We start from the raw sequence: 19825 nt of genomic DNA on the forward strand, positions 1-19825 counted from the left end.
TCAGGAAAAGATAGATGACATTGTAAGATGGGAAACAGAGCATGCCCACAACTTACTAACCCTAATCTGTACGCTGTTGGGATATGGGAGGAAACTGGAGCACTCACTGGAAACCCACGTAGTCACAAAGTGAACAAACAGCGATGGAAATCAAAGTCCAGTCTTACAAAAGGCACTGTGTTGTGCTACATCTACACTACTGCACTGCCCATTAATCCCCTTGGTCAATAATGGGTCGGATTGTTGGACTGGATGGTCGGAGGGATTGAGGCTTATGTAGTTATGTCAGTTGGGTTCAACACTGACTTCTGCAAAAGTAATTTGTTTAACCCTTTGCAACTATGGGTAGATATCTAACCACCAGATCTCCTCATACAAGCACAGAGGTAAGCAGAATGTCTTGTCACAAAGGGCTGCAGGCTATGGGATGTGGTGAGAAAGCAGTATGAAGGGGAACAAATGAGGGAGGTAATATTGGGAAGAGGGAAGAGGGTATCCAGTGGGTGGAGTGTGTGGGCATTTGGCAGAGAGATTAGCTGGGGAGGAGAAAGATATAGGAATGAGGGTCTCGAGAAAGTGACAGATAAAGGGATATACATGAGAGGCCTTTCCTCCGCTGGCAGATGAGAGAAAGAAAGAAAAAAATCTGTAGTCTCTTGTGTCTCAGTTTCATTCAACACAGGCACATTCAAACATTCTGACTTTCCAGTATGAAAAAGCATACTTTTAGCTCTGTCCTGTTATTTAAGCTACAAGGCTTCCCTGTGTTACATTAATCCTGTCACCCAGGTGTTCAGGAATGCATTTTACAGGTCCCAAGAGGAGTATCCTGTACCCCAAAATTCCAAACCTATAATTGCCCAATATCTTTACACATTAGCTGTTTGGAAATAACAAATGCTGTAACTTATTAAAGCTGAGAAATTATAGTCTACAATCTGAACAAAGGATTGTATAAAATTATTTGGTTCACTGTATTTTTACAGCATCCACAAAAGGCTCATTAGTTCTTGAATTTATGCCAACACAATGGGTGGCGCAGTGGTGCAGCCACAAGCACCATTAGCCTACAGCCCCAGTGACCCATGTTCAATCCTCACTGCTTGTGCTGTCTACGTGGAGTTTGCATGTTCTCCCTGTTGCTGCCTGGACTTCAACCTAGAGTGCTGGAGTTACTTTCCACAACCCAAAGACATATTGGCAGGTCAAGTGGCTGTGAATAAGCCATTCAGTGCAGGTCAATCACAAAAAGAAACGAAGGTAAGTCGATGAACCTGTTTAATGGAGAATAAACTACAGAGATGCTGGAAGATGTATTTTGTTTAATATTTTATTTATGTGTCTACTTATATTTTATAATATTCTTATTTTTTAAATTATTCATTAGTTTTTAAATGTCTCTGCCATCAAAGATCATTCTCACAAACTGCATATTTCCCCTCCATACTGCTGGTTGTAAAGAACATCAGGGGAGTTTTGAGGCTGGAACTTCTCACAGCACCAACTAAGCCTGAGGTATCTGGACCTTATGACTGAGGTCTGAGATACAGCAAGGCCCCTGCATCTGTACACAATGGAAGCACAGGAAAAACATGATCATCCTGGGCAGATAGCTCAATCTAGCCCATTCAAAATGTCCAGTAAGGTCATGAACTGAACTATTTAAACTCTGGTGGAAATAATGAGATCTTCCTAAATATCTTATTGAAACATGGTATTTTCCATTTCTGGTAATAATCTACATTCAAACTTTTCCAGTAAGTTTTTGTCTGTATGGGAAATGGGATGTTTCCAGATCAACTCAAAATCCTGTTTCTTCTATGGCATTACAAGGAATGAATGGGAGGAGGCCAACAATCAGTCTGCTGGAGAACTAGTATCTATAGGAAGAGAGGAATCATCAACATTTCAGGTTGAAACAGTGTGCAGGACTGAGTGGAGAAGCGAGGCGACCAATATAAAGTGGAGATAGATAGTTCATCCTAAAACATTCGTATTTCCTTTCCCCTCCACTCCCCCAACAGATCCTACATAATCTTCTGAGTTCCTTCAGCAGACTGTTGCTCTGGATTCCAGTATCTTCAAACTATTTTGTTTACACAGGAGTAGGGCCTTCAGCAACTCCCCACATCTGTTCTTCTTCGCACGCTGTGCTCTAGCATTCAGGAGGTCAATGATTACAGTACATTTATTATCAAAATATGTGTGCTCTTTACAGCCCTGAGATTCATCTTTCCACAGGCAGTGACAAAACAAAGAAACGCCATGGAACCTGAGCAAAGAAATCATTATACACCCAACACGCAAAAAAAACAAATCGTGCAAACATCAATAATGAGGGAAAAAAAACAGAATTCAAAACATCAAACCACAGAATCACTGAAACACTCTAGAATGGTCTGTTTAATTCAGTTCAACTTAGTGCTACATTGTTCTTTGACTGCAGCCGCAAAGCCAGTCTGCCCTGATCAAAGTTCCACAAAATAGCAATAACAAAAAGGAGTAACTAGAAGCCAGAAGCATATGTAACATGAACTGCAGAGTGCAATCCACAAACTGCTTTGATTAAACCTTGCCCTAGATCCCAGCACCATTCTCCGGCAGCCACTGAGTGAGAGGGAGAGAGAGACCAGTCAAATGTAAGCACCTTCCTCCAGATTGGGGGGGGGGGGGAAGAAGGGGAGAGAGGGGGAGAGGGAGAGAGAGGGAGAGAGTGTGATAGCGAGAGAGAGAGAGCGAGAGAGACACGCACATGTAGGTCAAATGGCACTGAACACTCACTCGCCTTCTGCTCTCTTCATTGTTGATTTCAAATTTGCTTGACACTTTAATTGGTGAGATTGGCAAGAACTGGAGTCAATCATGGGCTCAAGCCTTTGTCTCCAGGCTTCTTGGTGTCCAGACCATGCACACCACTCAAACTTTCTTCAAGACAACAAAATGCCAGTTCGTTCAATTGGCCCAAAGACTGATTATCAAAATGTAAATCACAGGTCCCAAGCTTAGTAGTAGAATATTTTAAAGTAGTAGTAAAGGAAGTAGCTTCGTGAACTGTCTGAAGGACATCACCTTTGGTTGCGTTGTATGCTGGCTCCCTCCCAGGGTGTTACCTGAGAGGGAGTCTGTCAGTTAGTTTTCTTCAGTTGGAGGAGGCTGAGGGGGAATCTGATGTAAGTTTTCAAATGAATGCAGTAACCAGGGTCCCTGGATAAAGAGGACCCAACTAGAGGAAAGTGCAATTTTACATAAATCCTCCCAGACTCTGCCCTCTGGTATGCACCTCAAATTTCTTCTCCAAGGAAAAATGCAGAGATGACCTTTAGAAAAAGCCAATGCTTACTGCAAACTCTGCTTCAGATAAGATCGGACATTACAAATTCTGAGCCACCACACACATTTTCTTTCATTAAGCTGCTGATAGTTTTCTCACTAACTAGATCAGCTCCTCTCATCACTCCACTTGGTCTGCACCCAGACAAAGACCTATCACAGTTCAGTTGCCAGTAATAACTCCCATCAGCTACACTGACCTTCCCCAAAGGTCCTACACTTTACAAATTGGTGCCCAAGGGCTATCAAGGCTAATGATTTCACATTATGATGTTTGGGGTAATTGTTCATTTTTGACCCATATTAAATTCAGGTCATGGACAGATCTCAGGAATAGAAACCTTGCATAACACAGAGGTCACTTGCAGAGGCAGGGCAAAGCACTGGAAACTCCCCCCATGCACAGGTGCCTAGAACTAGAGGGCACAGGTTCAGGGTAAAAGACAACCAAAGGTACTGAAGTGGGATTGAAGTTAAACTTACCATTTTCTTTCAGAACATCGATGGGTATTTATCTTGAAATCAGATGCACAATTCCCAATAAGATAAGTCAGGTTGTTTTCACCCAGAGAGTTGTGGATCTGTGGAATGCTCGGCCTCAGAAGGCAGTAGAGGCCAATTCTCTAGATGCTTTCAAATAAGAGTTAGATGGAGCCTTAAAGTTAGTGGGGTCAAGGGATATGGGGAGAAGGCAGGAACGGGGTACTGATTGTGGATGATCAGCCACGATCACAGTGAATGGCGTTGCTGGCTCGAAGGACCGAATGGACTATTCCTGCACCTATTGTCTATTGTCTTCATTGGTACCAAAAATGTATCCATAACCACACTCCAATATATTCAACTATGCACCAATTTGGAAAGTAATAACAAGAGCAGCAAGCTTTTCATTACAAATTTTAAAGTTCTCCAAGCACAGGAGAACACAATTTTCCACAAATGATATTGTCTAATTTATGGAACAGACTTCCACATAAGTTTTAATTCTGCCTCAAGTGCAGAGTTGTGGGATTATTTTGTTAAGAGTAAGTTTAGTTATGTGGCTAAATATAACTTGGAGAGGAGATAAGGATAAAAATGTAGAGGAAGTTTAGAAAGGTGAAAGCAAAAAAAAAATAAACACAAAGTCAAACATAGCTGTGCAGAAATGTTTAACAGTTGATATTCGGTACATATGATAAGGTGCTGTTTAGACTAAAGAGATTTATCATGCGATTTTAAGCAAACTGCTGCCAAATATCTAAAAACATCCATCATGGTTTACTACATTTCAAGAAAGAAATCCATCATTGGTGAGTTCTTCTTTGATAGTAATCTGAATATATTAGTGTTATAAACTCCTAGCTATTAAAGTTAATGTACCTGGTTACTTTAGCATCTGGCTGTCAAAGGTAATTTGGGATAATCTGTCAGCCCACCCCCTTTGTGCTAAATTACTTCCAGCACCTCAGTAGACATCTTTTATACCTCCAGCATGATGGCATAAATGTTGTTTTCTTCAACTTCCAGTAATCTTTCCCCCCTTCCCCCTTCTATCTCTTTCCATTCCCTATTCTGGTTATTCTCTTAAACCTTCTCTTCTCCTCATTTGTCCATCACCTCCTTCTGGATCCCCTCCTCCTTTTTCTTCCATGGTCCACTGTCTTCCCCAATCAGATTCCTTCCTCGCTAGCTCTTCATTGCTTACACCAATCCCCCCCCCCAGCTTTTTACATCATCCCTGCTTGCTACCTTCCTTCCCACCTGCTCTCACCTATCACGTGCCAGTCTGTACTCCTCCTCCCACCTGATCTCACCAATCACGTGCCAGTCTGTACTCCTCCTCCCACCTGATCTCACCAATCACGTGCCAGTCTGTACTCCTCCTCCCACCTGATCTCACCAATCACGTGCCAGACTGTACTCCTCCTCCCACCAATCACGTGCCAGTCTGTACTCCTCCTCCTCCTCACACCTTCTTATTCTGGTTCTTCCTCCTTCCTTCCCAGTCATAATGAAGGGTCACAGCCTGAAATGTCAACTCTTTATTCTCCTCCGTAGAAGAAGCGTGACTAGCTGAGACCCTCCAGAATGTTGTGCAATTATGATAATAAACGACTTTGACCTTGACGGATCCTCAAAGAGGATGAAGAAACCAAATACGGCACATAGACACCACATGGTGCATAGATGTGGAGCTGATCCCAGCAAACCTAGAAATTAATTCTTAGGCACCAACACTGGATCTATGTACACTGAGCTATGTATTTCACTACATTTCCACAAGGGCTTTTATCGAAATTTGTCACCTTGTCTATAGTACTTGTGTACCACTGCTGATGAGAAGGGCACTGAATTTTCATAGATATCAGATGTCCAAGTTTCAAAGACAATTGCCACCCAGAAGAGTTAATCTGTTGTTTTGTGTTAGGGATTAGTACTGCTTAATTAGATTCAATCATTTCAGAAGTGATTTCCTTAATTACCATGCACCCTCTATTAGCTTTCCCCTGCCTTTGCCATCCTGAAAATTTTCATGAACTATATTTATTTAACACCTAGTTCAATAGAAACAATTGTTCATTTCTGTAAAGTGCTCTCAATTTCTAGTGAATCCAGTTTCCAGATTTATTTAGAAAATTTGGGAACAAAAATACATGAATACAGAACAGGTCAAGAGAAATACAAGTCATGCAACTAATATTTCAGAATAAAGTGCAGTTGGATTTGAGGTGAAAGAGGCATTTTAAAGTTCTATATGAAGAAAAATAACCTCCAAATATATAAAAAATGTTTTCATAAAACCACCAACTAAAATTAATAACAGATGCCTGTGTTAGAACTATGCAGTGACATATAATGATTAAATGTCTCTGAAGCTTTAAGAGTTCACATGATTAGATTCTCACCAAATCTAGATGGATGAAGAGTTTACCAAATCCAACCCATTCTAAACAGATAGGAATTGCTTCAAACTTTTTTCACACCTTTTACGATATTTGTGTTTATAGTATTAATTCTCTCACTCCGGGCCACAATTTCACAGAAAAGTACTACCAGTCGGGCTATGACACTGAACTGGTTTTCCTGAATCTGTTATGCTTGTGGCCGCTGACCTTAAATGATCAAAAAATATTTTCTCTCTGTTAGTAAGCAACACTTTGTGGTTAATTTCTAGCACAGCAGCTGATTCTTTAGATCATCCCCTTACCATAGCCTTCACTTCAATCTCATAAAAATACTGACTCAATCTCCTACAGAGTCGGGACACCTGATAAAAGCAGAATTCTACTCCATGTCTCAAGTTTCAATGTGCCATTCCCACTCTTTTTTTTAAATTCAGAGTTCCTCGTTAAGCACAACACTTCTTGGCAAATTAACTGTGTGTTTACCGGCAATTATGTGCTTTCTGTATCCTGACAGAGCTGGCCGTTATGAAGTGCAGCATTAAGTGATGAATTTAAGCAGTGTTGCAATGTGGATTTAAGTCAAGTGAGAACTGGAATGCAACTGCCAAAATTAAGTTCACTTAAGATCCTAAACAGCTGTCAATGAATGTTTTCACTTCCTTTCCCAATGTTGGACATGAACCAGAAGCAAAAGCCTATGACTGAGGCTATTGTCTCAGCCAAAATGGGCTGACCAGTTTCACCATTTCTAGTTAATTTTAACACTGCCAGAATTGGCAATGCCACTAATAGAAGGAATATTCAGATAGGGATAGACGGCTCCAATCCCTTGAGACCATATCATTAGTTACGTCTTAATTGATGAAGTATTTAAACTATACAGGCTTCCTGAACAGACTGTGGGTACATTCTATAACATATGTATAAATGCATGTACAAGAAAAACTCATAATAGCAGCACTTCACCACTTCTTACAAGATGCCTCTAATATCTTAAGGTTATATTTCAAATTATCCTAAAGGCGCAGTTTGAACCTACGTTCTCCTGGGGTTTATAGACTCCTACTTTAACAAGATCCTTGGAGAACATTAATAGTTGCACGTGCACTAACTTGAGTTTAGTTCATTAGTGCAAAAAAACTGTTAAAGATACAGAAACTGTTGTTGCCCAACCGAGTGATTTGACCAAGGATTACTTTAGGTTTGAGAACTGCCGAGCATGCTGTTTCACTCATTTGCAGTTTCCTGGAGCTCTGCTAAAATCAGCCAAACATTAAGCAACATTACTAAAGAACTATGTGCTGGGAATTGAGCAACTAAGGTTTATTGACCAGGCGCTTGCAACTGTGTGCTACGTTAAGTTTGTTACACGAGTTTTGTACAATAAATGCTGTAAACTTTAGACACAAAATGACAGGTACCCAACTACCCAATTCTTTTTTGTAACGACCTCTGTGCATGTTCCAGTCATCCCCTTCACTAACTCAGTGTAGTGGTGGCCAAGATTTTGACCAGCATCTTTTCAACTACAACACACCTGTCCTTTCAACACTACTCACACAGTTGCTTTGTAATTAAAATCTTGATTTCACACAAAGAGCCCACTGTCTCTGTTGACCATCAAAGTCAAAGTAAATTTATTACAGAAGGATGCATATGTCATCATGTACAACCTTGAGCTTGCAAGTAGTTGCAGGAAAATATGAAACACAGTTTGTGAAAAACTATACATAAACAAAGACTGACAAACAGACAACGTACAAAAGCCAAAAAGTTCAAATAAAAAAACTAAGAACATGAGCTATAGAGTACTGAAAGTCCGTCTGTAGTTATGGAATCAGTTCAGTGTTGAGCTGAGATACTACAAAGTTATTCCCGCTGGTTCAGGAGCCTGATGGTCGCAGGGTAATAACTATCTTGATCCTGGTTGTGTAGGATCCAAGGTTCCTGTGCCTCTTGCCTGATGCTACTGGGGAGAAGCATGGCCTGTATACTGGGGGTCCTTCAGAAATGGAAGCTGCTTTCTTGTAGCAGCGCTCCCTGTAAATGTGCTCAGTGGTGGGAAGGGCTTTGCCTGCAATGGAGCCAATACCTATTAGACTAATTTTACACTAATTGTGTTTTGTTCCCATCAACTCACGTTGTCTCCAGATTCTACACACATCCACCATGAAAGGCAAATTGCAGTGGCCAGTTAACTTACTAACCCATCACATCATTGGAACATGAGAGGAAAACAGAGTACCTGGAGGAAGTTTATTTAGTCATCGGGAAAATGTACAAAATTCACAAAGGAGATCAGGGTCGAACCTGCGCCACTGGCTCCATGAGGCAGCACCTCTGTTATTGACAGCACTGGATTCACAGAGTCATAGAACACTACAGCACAAAATCAGGCTGCTTGACCTATCTAGTCCATGGCAAACTTGTTCTGTCTAGTCCCATATACCTGCACTCCTCCACACCCTTCCCATCCAACTACCTATCCAAATTGCTCTTAAATCCTGATATCGATCCCACATCCACCACTTTTGCTGTCAGCTCATTCCACACTCTCACCACCTTCTGGGTGAAGTAGTTCATCCTTATGTTCCCCTTAAACATTTCAATTTTCACTTTCAGCCCATGACCACCAGTTCTAGTTTCACCTAACTTCAGTGCAAAAAGCCTGCTTGCATTTATCCTATCCACACCCCTCAATTTTTTATACCTCTATCAAATCTACTCTCATTCTGTTACACTCTAGGGAATTAAGTTCTAGCCTATCCAACCTTTCCTTATAACTCAGGTCCGCAAGTCCCAGCAACATCCTTATGAATTTTCTCTGCACTCTTCCAATTTTATTGACATCTTTTCTGTAGGTAGGTGACCCAAACTGCACAAAATAGTCCAAATTAGGCTCCAACAATGTCTTACACAAGTTTAGCTTGACATCCCAACTCTTGTACTCAATACTTTGATTTATGAAGGACAAATGTCTTCTTTATGACCATCTACCTGTGACACCACTTCCACTGAATTATAGATCTGTATTTCCATATCCCTCTGTATGACCACCCTTCTCAGTGTCCCACAGCTCGCCAGGCAAGTCTGACCCTGCTTTCTCCTCCCAAAGTGCAACACCTCACACCTCTCTGCATTAAATTCCATCTGCCATTTTCAGCCCACATTTCCAGCTGGTCCAGATGCTGCTGCAAACTTTGTTAGCCTTCCTCACTGTCCACTGTCCCCCAGTCTTGGTGTCAACCCCAAATTTGCTGATCCAGTTCTTTGCATTATCATCAGACCGTTAATATAGATGACAAAGAACAGAAGACCCAGCAGCAAACCTGCGGCATACCACTCATCACAGGCCTCTAGTCAGTGAGGCAACCACCTACCACTACACTCTGGCTTCTCCCATGAATACAATTTACAACCTCATTCCAAATGCCAAGCCACTAAACCTCCTTGACCAACCTCTCTTGCGTGACCTTGTCAAAGGCCCATGTAGATAACATCTACTGCTTTGCCTTCAACAACTTTCCTAGCAACTTCCTCAAAAATATCTACAAGATTGGTTTGACCTAACCTACCACACACAAAGTCATGTTGACCATCCTCAATCAGTTTATGACTTTCCAAATACGTATATGTCCAGTCCCTTAAAATGCTTCCCATTAACTTACCCATGACTGACGTTAGGCACAAGGGTCTACAATTTCACAGCTTATTCTTAGAGCCTTTCTTAAGCAATGGAACAACATCTATGAACCTGTTATCTTCACATTTTTATTCTAACACGCACATACAAGCTTTGTACAGTACTCTCAAAATTGCGCTTTTGAAGGCATTCCACGTACTATGTACACCTTTGCCAGAAAACAACATGTCCCAATCCACACTTGCCAGATTCATCTGATACTATCAAAATTGGTCTTTCTCCAACTTGGAGTCTCAATTTGCAGACCAGACTTATCCTTTTCAATACTTACTTTGAAACTAACGGCATTTTGATCACTAGATGGAAAGTGCTCCCCTGCACAAACTTCTGTCACCTGCCCCGTTTCATTCTCTAACTGCAGATCAAGTGTCACACACACTCTCATTGGGACTTCTACATACTGATTAAGGAAACTTTCACAGACACATCTGACAAACTCCATCATAACTAGTTCTTTTACAGTATAGGAGTTCCAGTCAATTTGTAGAAAGTTAAAAATCACCTACAGTAACAGCCTTTTGGTTCTTGCAAACAGTCTGCGATCTCTCTACAAATGTGTTTCTCTAAATTGCATGGACAGTTGCATGGTCCGTAACGTAATCCCATTAACATGGTCATACCTTTCTTATTCATCAGTTCTACCCATAAGACCTCACTAGATGGTTTCTCCAGACTGGTGTCCTGACAGCACTGCCATGACATTTTCCCTGATTAGTAACACTACCCTTCCTCCTTTAATCCTTCCTGCTCTGTTGCATCAAAAACAACAGAACCTTGGAATATTAAGCTGCCAGTCCTGCAACCAAGTCTCACTAATAGCTACAGTATCATTATTCCATGTGTTGATCCATGCCCTGAGGTCATCTGCCTTTCCTATGATACTTCTTGCAATATCCTTTGATACTTCATCAATTAATGAATACACTGACTAATGGCTATACTTATTGTCTCCACTACGAATGGCTACGAACTGCACAGGACAGGATAGCTAGGTGTTATTCATGGCAGCAATTTACAATTTACTGATATAAAATGAAGAAATATAAACACAAAGCATTCATAACCAATTTGGTCTTGGCAATTTCTTCAACTATTACTATTACTTGCAATTAATGCATCTTATAGAGCAATACACATTTAAATTTTTATTGAATATTTTCAGATAACACAAATTTAGTACTAGATGTTCCAACTAACCATAAACAAAGGATGAAAGATACAACATTTGATTGGGTAACATCACATACATTACACTTTGCTTTCACCCATGCAGCTTGATACAAATGTTCTTACCTTGCATTGTCTTTCTTGTAGGTTCGGAGAAGAGTGGAATAAGGAGGAGGAAGATGAGGTAGACAAATGATAGTCCATTGTATCGAAACAAACATGCTGAAAGGCAAGTGAGAATGGTTATCTACTATGAACTCTGTGTATTAGCTTCAGATTAACATTTACCACCAAAAAAATCAATTTACTCTTTATTTATGTGCTCAATGTTCAAGAGAAACTTATTACCAGTGAGATTGTGGTAACAGCCTTGTATATCAAATGAATGATAGAACCAGCTGACTAATGTAATCTAATATTTGGATTTTAATTGGAAAGCTGGAGAAGAAGCCTTGAGGCACTGATGCATAAATATCTGATTTGTTCAAGAAATGTATTCACTTTAAGCTTAGTCATATATAAAGCAAAGCAACGTCAAACAAAACCCATTAAACTCTCTAATGAGATCAGAAATATCATATTTCTTCAATGCAAGACACACAGTTACTACAGAATCATCTGCAATGACAGTTCTTTTGGGTCAACTTTAACTTATTCAAGATGAAGCTGAAGTTATCACCATTTGGTTTTATACCAAAAACAATAATTTGACATTCCTCCTTGCACAAGACCACACAGCAGGCCTGACTCTGAGAAAATTGATTCACCTATGCTTTTGCAGTAGAGCTAAACAGAAATTATAGCTTTCTTTGGACCCATTGCAATTTGCCTATCACCAACAGGTCAAATGCAATCTCAATGGCTCTCCACATGGCTTTAGACCACCTGGACAACACAAACACCTAAGTCAGAATGCTGTTCAGCGACTATAACTCAGCATTTAATACCATCATTCCCACAATCCTGATTGAGAAGTTGCAGAACCTGGACCTCTGTACCTCCCTCTGCAATTGGATGCTTGACTTCCTAACCAGAAGACCACAATCTGTGCGGATTGGTGATAACATCTCCCCCTCACTGAAGATCAACACTGGTGCACCTCAGGGGTGTGTGCTTAGCCCACTGCTCTACTCTCTATATAACCATGACTGTGTGGCTAGGCATAGCTCAATTACCATCTATAAATTTGCTGATGACGCAACCATTGTTGGTAGAATCTCAGGTGGTGACAGGAGGGCGTACTGGAGTCAGATATGCCAACAAGTGGAATAGTGCCACAGCAACAACCTGGCACTCAACATCAGTAAGACGGAAGGGCTGATTATGGACTTCAGGAAGGGTAAGACAAAGGAACACATATCAATCCTCATAGAGGGATCAGAAATAGAGAGAGTGAGCAGTTTCAAGTTCCTGGGTGTCAAGATCTCTGAAGATCTAATTTGGTCCCAACATATCGAGCAACACACGCAAAATGCTGGTGGAATGCAGCAGGCCAGGCAGCATCTATAGGGAGAAGCGCTGTTGACATCTCAGCCCGAAACGTCAACAGCGCTTCTCCCTATAGATGCTGCCTGGCCTGCTGCGTTCCATCAGCATTTTGTGTGTGTTGCTTGAATTTCCAGCATTTGCAAATTTCCTCGTGTTTGCCCAACATATCGATGTAGCTATAAAGAAGGCAAGACAGTGGCTATACTTCATTAGGAGTCTGAAGAGATTTAGCATGTCAACAAATACACTCAAAACCTCTATAGTTGTACAGTGGAGAGCATTCCAACAGGCTGCATCACTGTCTGGTGTACAGCACAGGACCAAAGGAAGCTGCAGAGGGTTGTAAATCTAGTCAGTTCCATCTTGGGCACTAGCCTACAAAGTACCTACGACATCTTCAGGGAGCGGTGTCTCAGAAAGGTAGTGTCCATTATTAAGGACCTCCAGCACCCAGGGGATGCCCTTTTCTCACTGTTACCATCAGGTAGGAGATACGGAAGCCTGAAGACACACACTCAGCGATTCAGGAACAGTTTCTTCCCCTCTGCCATCCAATTCCTAAATGGACATTGAATGCTTGGACACTATCTCACTTTAAAAAAAATATACAGTATTTGTTTTTTGCACATTTTTTAATCTATTCAGTATACTTGTACTGTAATTGATTTACCTGTTTATTATTTTAATTTTATTTTTTTTCCTCTTCTACATTATGTATTGCATTGAACTGCTGCTGCTAAGTTAACAAATTTCATGTCACATGCTGGTGATAATAAACCCGATTCTGATTTTTCATATTTATCATTTTCTCTCTCCAGCTAAGATATTGCTTCAGAGATATACAGCATGCATCCCCAAATTCCTTAGTATCAAACCCAAAATGGCTCTCAAAAGCAGCACTTGCATTTCACAATTCACGTTTCTTCCTCAGATGGCTTTTCACAGATCTCTTCAATAGCCATCCTATAGGCATCTCGTAAAGAGGCAGTTGACTTTGGCTGAGCTGCTGACCCTGAGGGGAGGCAGCACAGGACTGCAGCACCGCAAACATCCTCTCCCCTGTTACAGACCATGCACTGCTGACACTTGGCTGTCAGGGGAATGTACTTTTGACAGAAGGCGATCTGTTTCCAAGTGCAGTGCAGCAAAGCAGTCATGTTACAGTGACACTGCTCCCACTTGGGCAAGCATAGGTTGTGATTCACTGCACTGTTTAAAATGGATGTTACACTTGCACTCTGCTCATTTTTTTTTAAAAAAGGGACCCAGCTGGACATCAGCATTACACGCAATGCTGTGGCATTGATAATGGCACAACTCAATTTCTACATATAGATTTCTGAGCCTTCAATCCTCTTAACTGTGTCTCAGGGAGATTCACATGCTCTTAGGGCATTTTCTTCCCCAATTTTGCCTAACATCATTTTAGACTATAGAACTGTGTCCTTCAACCCACAATGTTGAATTGATCTTTTAACCTATCAATCTAACTCTTCCGTCCTACAAAGCCCACAACCATGTATTTTTCTTTCATCCCTGTGCCAATCTAAGAGTTTCTAAAATGTTCCTAACATATGAGCTTCCAGAATCACCACAGCAGTGAATTCCAGACACTTACAACTCTCTAAGAACCTACCACTGACCTCTCCCTTAAATATTCCTTCACTCAACCTTAAAAAAAATCCAAACAACACACACAAAATGCTGGTAGAATGCAGCAGGCCAGGCAGCATCTATAGGGAGAAGCGCTGTCAACGTTTCAGGCCGAGACTGTTCAGGCTTCGTACTACATTGGATGTTAAGTGTGTATGCAGGTATTAGAGAAATCAAAGTTCTCCACTGTACTTCAGTACATGGGAAAATAATAAATGAACTACACTGTCCTATGGTCTAAGGAAGACAAGAGGAGATTTGGAAAATGCTGTGACTGAAAACATACATCTTATTTTTCATTTTAAAAAAGGATTTCCAAGATAATTTGCAATCCAACTGGTGTTTTCTAAAAGCTTTATTGCCATTGGTGTATAGTTCCCTGAAGGTAGAATCTCATATGGATAGGGTGGTGAAGAAAGCTTTTCGTATGCTGGCCTTTATAAATCAGAGCATTGAGTATAGGAGTTGGGATGTAATGTTAAAATTGTACAAGGCATTGGTGAGGCCAAATTTGGAGTATTGTGTACAGTTCTGGTCACCGAATTATAGGAAAAATGTCAACAATATAGAGTACAGAGGAGGTTTACTAGAATCTTACCTGGGTTTCAGTACCTAAGTTACAGAGAAAGGTTGAACAAGTTAGGTCTTTATTCTTTGGAGCGTAGAAGGTTGAGGGGGGACTTGATAGAGGTATTTAAAATTATGAGGGGGATAGATAGAGTTGACGTGGATAGGCTTTTTCCATTGAGAGAAGGGGAGATTCAAACAAGTGGACATGAGTTGAGAGTTAAGGGGCAAAAGTTTAGTGGTAACATGAGGGGGAACTTCTTTACTCACAGAGTGGTAGCTGTGTGGAACGAGCTTCCAGTAGAAGAGGAAGAGCAGGTTCAATATTGTCACTTAAAAAAAAATTGGATAGGTATATGGACAGGAAAGGAATGGAGGGTTATGGGCTGAGTGCAGGTCAGAGGGACTAGGGGAGAGTAAGCATTCGGCACAGACTAGAAGGGCTGAGATGGCCTGTTTCCGTGCTGTTATGGTTATATGGTTATTGTAAATTAGGCAGCATGATTGCCACTTATGCAGAAGATCTCACAAGCAACAAGGTGATAATTAACCAGTTGCCCTGCTCTTTAGCTTTGAATGATCAAATACTGAGGATGTAGTTAATCAGACAAATAAGAAGAGATGGAAGACATGTGACATAGAAATATGATGATTTGGGGTTGGGACAAGAAACATCCTAGATAGTTCCACAATTAAGCTGCTCACTTAACTAAAGTTAGAATGGACCTCTGTGGTAGCTCATTTGGGCAAAAATCCACAACCATGTCACCACTACCATCTTTTTCTCACCTTTGGTTGAACTGTAGCTTTTATTCACTCTATTGGTAATTCAGAGGATGCTGCAGTAATTGAAGCAAGTGATGACCCTGATACAACCTGTGTAACGCTTGAATTAGTTCATCTAATTTGTGCCCATTTGTTCATACTGCATAGGCCCCATCAATAACCTAGTTCAAATACTTCCTGCAATGATCAAGTCAGAATGACATCCTACATGTAGACGTGCTGTGGACCTGGGACTCAGAAATAGATTGGGAGTATAGGCAAAGTTACATGAAAAGTGAACAGGAGCCTGTCACACCATTCAATACAACCATGGCAGATTTCCCCTTAGCCTCATTCTCCATCGCCCTCAATGCCCAAATATCATCTACCTTCTCCAGTCTCCACAACTCTCCGGGGCAGAGAACTCCAGACACTCAGCATGCTCTTCATTAATTCCTGCACTCCTCTGCCTTAATGGCTACTCATTCATCTTGTAAATAAAAGATTCTCCCACCAGTGAAAACAATGATTGTGACCTCCTGGGCTGAGGAATTAACAAAGTAAGGATGGAAGAGAAAGCAGCTCTAAGCGATGGAGAGATGAAAGATCTGTGTTAACTATCTGAAGAGATGAGAATGTCCTTTAATAGAATGTTGCTTAATATAATAAAATACTTTTATATCTACTATATACTAAAACCTACTCCTATGACATGACTCAATTGGTAACATTCTTAGCTCTGATCTAAGAAGACTGAGTTCAAAATTGCCTCTAGAGATTTGTGCACGAAATTAAGACTGATATCTCCATGCTGTCTTCCTTCAGTAGTGCAGTCAGGAGTCACAACAGATTCTGCAGATACTGGAAATCTTGAGCAACACTCACAAAAATACTCAGCAGGTCAGGCATCATCTATGGAGGGAAATAAACAGTCAACACTTTGGGCTGAGATCCTCAATCAGGATTGGAAAGGGAAGAGGCCCACCTTTTAATTCTGGTTTCTAATATATGCAAGGGGAAGACATGAATTAATTGAAATCAATGATTATTGCACAAATTCCTTGTACAGATGGGTTAATTATGAAGCTTCAGTAATTCCAGCCACCCACCCCTACAAAAATACTCACGAATATGAAACTAGTTGCTAGCAGTAGTGGTGACCATAGAACTGTTGGATAAATAAGCAAAAGAGATCTAATTTCCAAATGTCCTTAAGGAAAGAAAAGCTGCCATCTTCATCCTGTGTGGTCAAAGTCTGACTCCAGACCCACTAACGAGCTCAGTTTAAAATGCCTCCTGAATTGGCCTAGCAAGGCACTCAGTCCAGGTGGGGACAATTAGGAATGAACAATAAATGCTGGCTTTGCAAATACCCTAATTTCTTTAGAAAGCAAAGCAAAATTATTTGTTTTCTTCATTTGCTATGTTAAAGAAGTGAGCTGTCAAAACATAAAATAAGTTTGCAAATTTGTAGAGACAGAATCTGCCAATTATCTTTGACATAAAGTGAAAGAGAAGAGCCTTTAATCTCACAGCTGCTGTGTGATTACAGACTGCAGCCAAAATCAGAATATTATTAAACAATTACAATGAAAAGAAGGACTTCAGGAATGAAGTGATCAGCAACCCATTTGCTCAGAAAATGAATAATTATAAACTTGTTACTGACTTCCAGGTATCCAGTGTTGGAATTGGACTGCATTATTGAAAATTGCTCCTTGCTTGAATAATACCTCAATTGAAAAGTAAAATAAGTATCTTATTGGATATACTGTAACACTTTTCCAAGAGGATACAGCGCATTTAACTGCAAGTCTTTTTCAAATTACTCTATACATCTTAACTACTAAAGGAGGTGCTATTAATTTATGTGAGCATGCTCTTACACATTAATAATAAAACTTCTTAAGAATAAGAACCAGGATTTGCAATTAATCTCTTTATAATTGCTTCTGTGCTTTACAATTAGTATGTCCACATAAATATTTGCAGTTTTTCAACATAACTATTAATCTGTTTGTTTTAAAATCTATTTAAGTTTATTTTATACAATTCACCTGAAAACTGTTTGCAAAGGGATTCTGATTTTCCAGTAGATATTATGTTCACCACAGCTTCGGTTTTCCATCATTAACCAATGATAGGAGTCTCCATTAATTTCACTAGGTTATCCAAATATTAAACTCTTCTCTTTTACTGAAGTCACTTAGAACAAGACTTAGAAAAGGTTCAAAAGAAATGGCTGAGCAACTAACCATATTAAAGTATTCTCATTGACCATCACACTGGGAAGCAAAAGGCACCATTTTGAACCAATTTTGTATAAAATTTGAATCAAGATTATTAGCACTGACATACAGTATGCCATGAAATGTATTGTTTTATGGAAGGACACTACAAAAGCATAAAATATTACTGTACATTACCTAAAAACTAAACAAACAGCACAAAAATGGCCATTCAGAAATCTGAGGAAGAAGCTGTTCTTAAAATGCCAAGTGTGGGTCTTCAAGTTCCTATACCTCCTCCCTGTTCGGTTTCATTGTGAAGAGGTCCTTAATGATGGATGCTGCCTTTGGAAGATACCCTGGATGGCGGTGCTAAGTCTACAACGCTCAACAGCCTCTTGTGATCCTTTGTATTGGAGCTTCAACCCAGGCAACGATGGAATCAGTCAAAATGAGTGTCTTTTTATAAATGTTAAAATAAGACTTGTTCAATTCAAAATCAGAGACATTTGCTCTGAAACAAACACAGACCATGTACACAGGCTCTCTGAAGTTTTCAGAAAGAGGTTGTCTGATTTATTCTCCCGACACATTGGAGAAATCTAACCTAATCCCCCACCCCAGCATTCTGTGGAGCTAGACACTATAACTGGTCCCCCAAGTATTTTTTCCAAACATGAAGAGGATCTTCCACCTCAGCACATTCTTTGTCACCAAATCTATGGCATCTAGATCTTCTCAATGCCTTTATGGAGATAGGCCTTTTCTACTCAAGCTATCTAGATATCCCAGCATTTAAAGCACCTTGACTGAGTTACCTCTATTCCAAAAAAAATACAACACACTAACCAATCTTTTTAATCACCATATTTCTTCATTCTTGTCAGCACCGTCTGCCCTACACGCTCCCCTTTCTATCTCATCTTTCAGGAATCCAGTGTGACAGATTTTTCTGCCTTTGTGGAGATAGGTGCAGCTGATGAATACCCCAGTTGCTGAACATCTGAAACTAAACAAGGATCAGGAAGGAAAAGACACACCAGATTTGCTGGCCAGCACTTTGCCTTCCCTTCCTTTTAATCCAGCACCAGGTTTGTGCAGTCTGAGGGACGGCCATGAGATGGGACAGGGTGCACTCTTCTACAAAGGTCATCAAACAACGTGAGAGCAGGAGACAAAGCAGGGAAATATTACAAAATAAGATACAAAAACATTATTACCTAATAAACTCTTAGATGGGAAAATAGACAATAGAAAATTGGATGGCTATGTAGGAGGGAAGGGTTAGAATGATTTTAGAGTAGATTAAAAGATCAACACAACATACAGGGTCAAAGAACCTGCACTGTGCTGTGGTGTTCTGTCTTCTATGTTCATCGAGTAGGGTCCTGCTCCAAGGTTAGAACTTAGTGATGCAGTCCTTTGTGCATAAATGAGATTGTTCCACACCCCCTCCCAGTAGTGCTGCCACTTTCTTGGACTTAATTCTACCTTTCTCAGGTACTCTATTATCTAGCATACCTTTTTGCGCTACAATTGAGGAGGAAACACAGGAACCTGAAAGTCCACACTTAGTGATTCAGAAACAGCATCTTCTCTCTGCTATCAGATTTCTGAACTGCTTCATAAACCATGAATACTACCTCATTAATTTTTTGCACTATTTAATTATTTCATAATTGATAAAAATATTTTACTGCTTCTGCAATACAACAAATTTCTTTTCATATGTCAGTGATAATAAAGATTCAATCTCTGCTTCATCATGCTGTTTTGCGTTGGCTGCTGTTTTATTGTTGTGTTTTTTATTAGGATGTAGGCTGTTTACTCTGAGTTTCACACGGGTAAGAAGTTTAATTGCTTCCTGGTGTTTATGGCAATAAGCTAAACTGATATTCTGAAGCAACACACACATAATGCTGGAGGTGCTTAGCAAGACAAGAACATCTGTGAGGGGAATAAAAAGTCAAATTTCAATCTGAGAATCTTCATTGAGTTCTGAAGAAGGGCCTAGCTCCAAAATGCCAACTGTTTAT

General features: G+C 40.3%; 1 protein-coding gene across 1 annotated transcript in view; it reads right to left on the minus strand.

Moving 5' to 3' along the window:
• The window catches only part of LOC132397577 (piezo-type mechanosensitive ion channel component 2-like), a 566872-nt gene that overhangs the window by 409816 nt on the left and 137231 nt on the right, over positions 1-19825 (minus strand). Inside the window, exon 2 of the mRNA XM_059976392.1 lies at positions 11215-11310. Coding sequence (XP_059832375.1) covers positions 11215-11310 — 96 coding nt within the window. The remainder of the gene's footprint in view (positions 1-11214; positions 11311-19825) is intronic.

Source organism: Hypanus sabinus, chromosome 1 (assembly GCF_030144855.1).
Source record: "Hypanus sabinus isolate sHypSab1 chromosome 1, sHypSab1.hap1, whole genome shotgun sequence".
Classification (NCBI taxonomy): domain Eukaryota; kingdom Metazoa; phylum Chordata; class Chondrichthyes; order Myliobatiformes; family Dasyatidae; genus Hypanus; species Hypanus sabinus.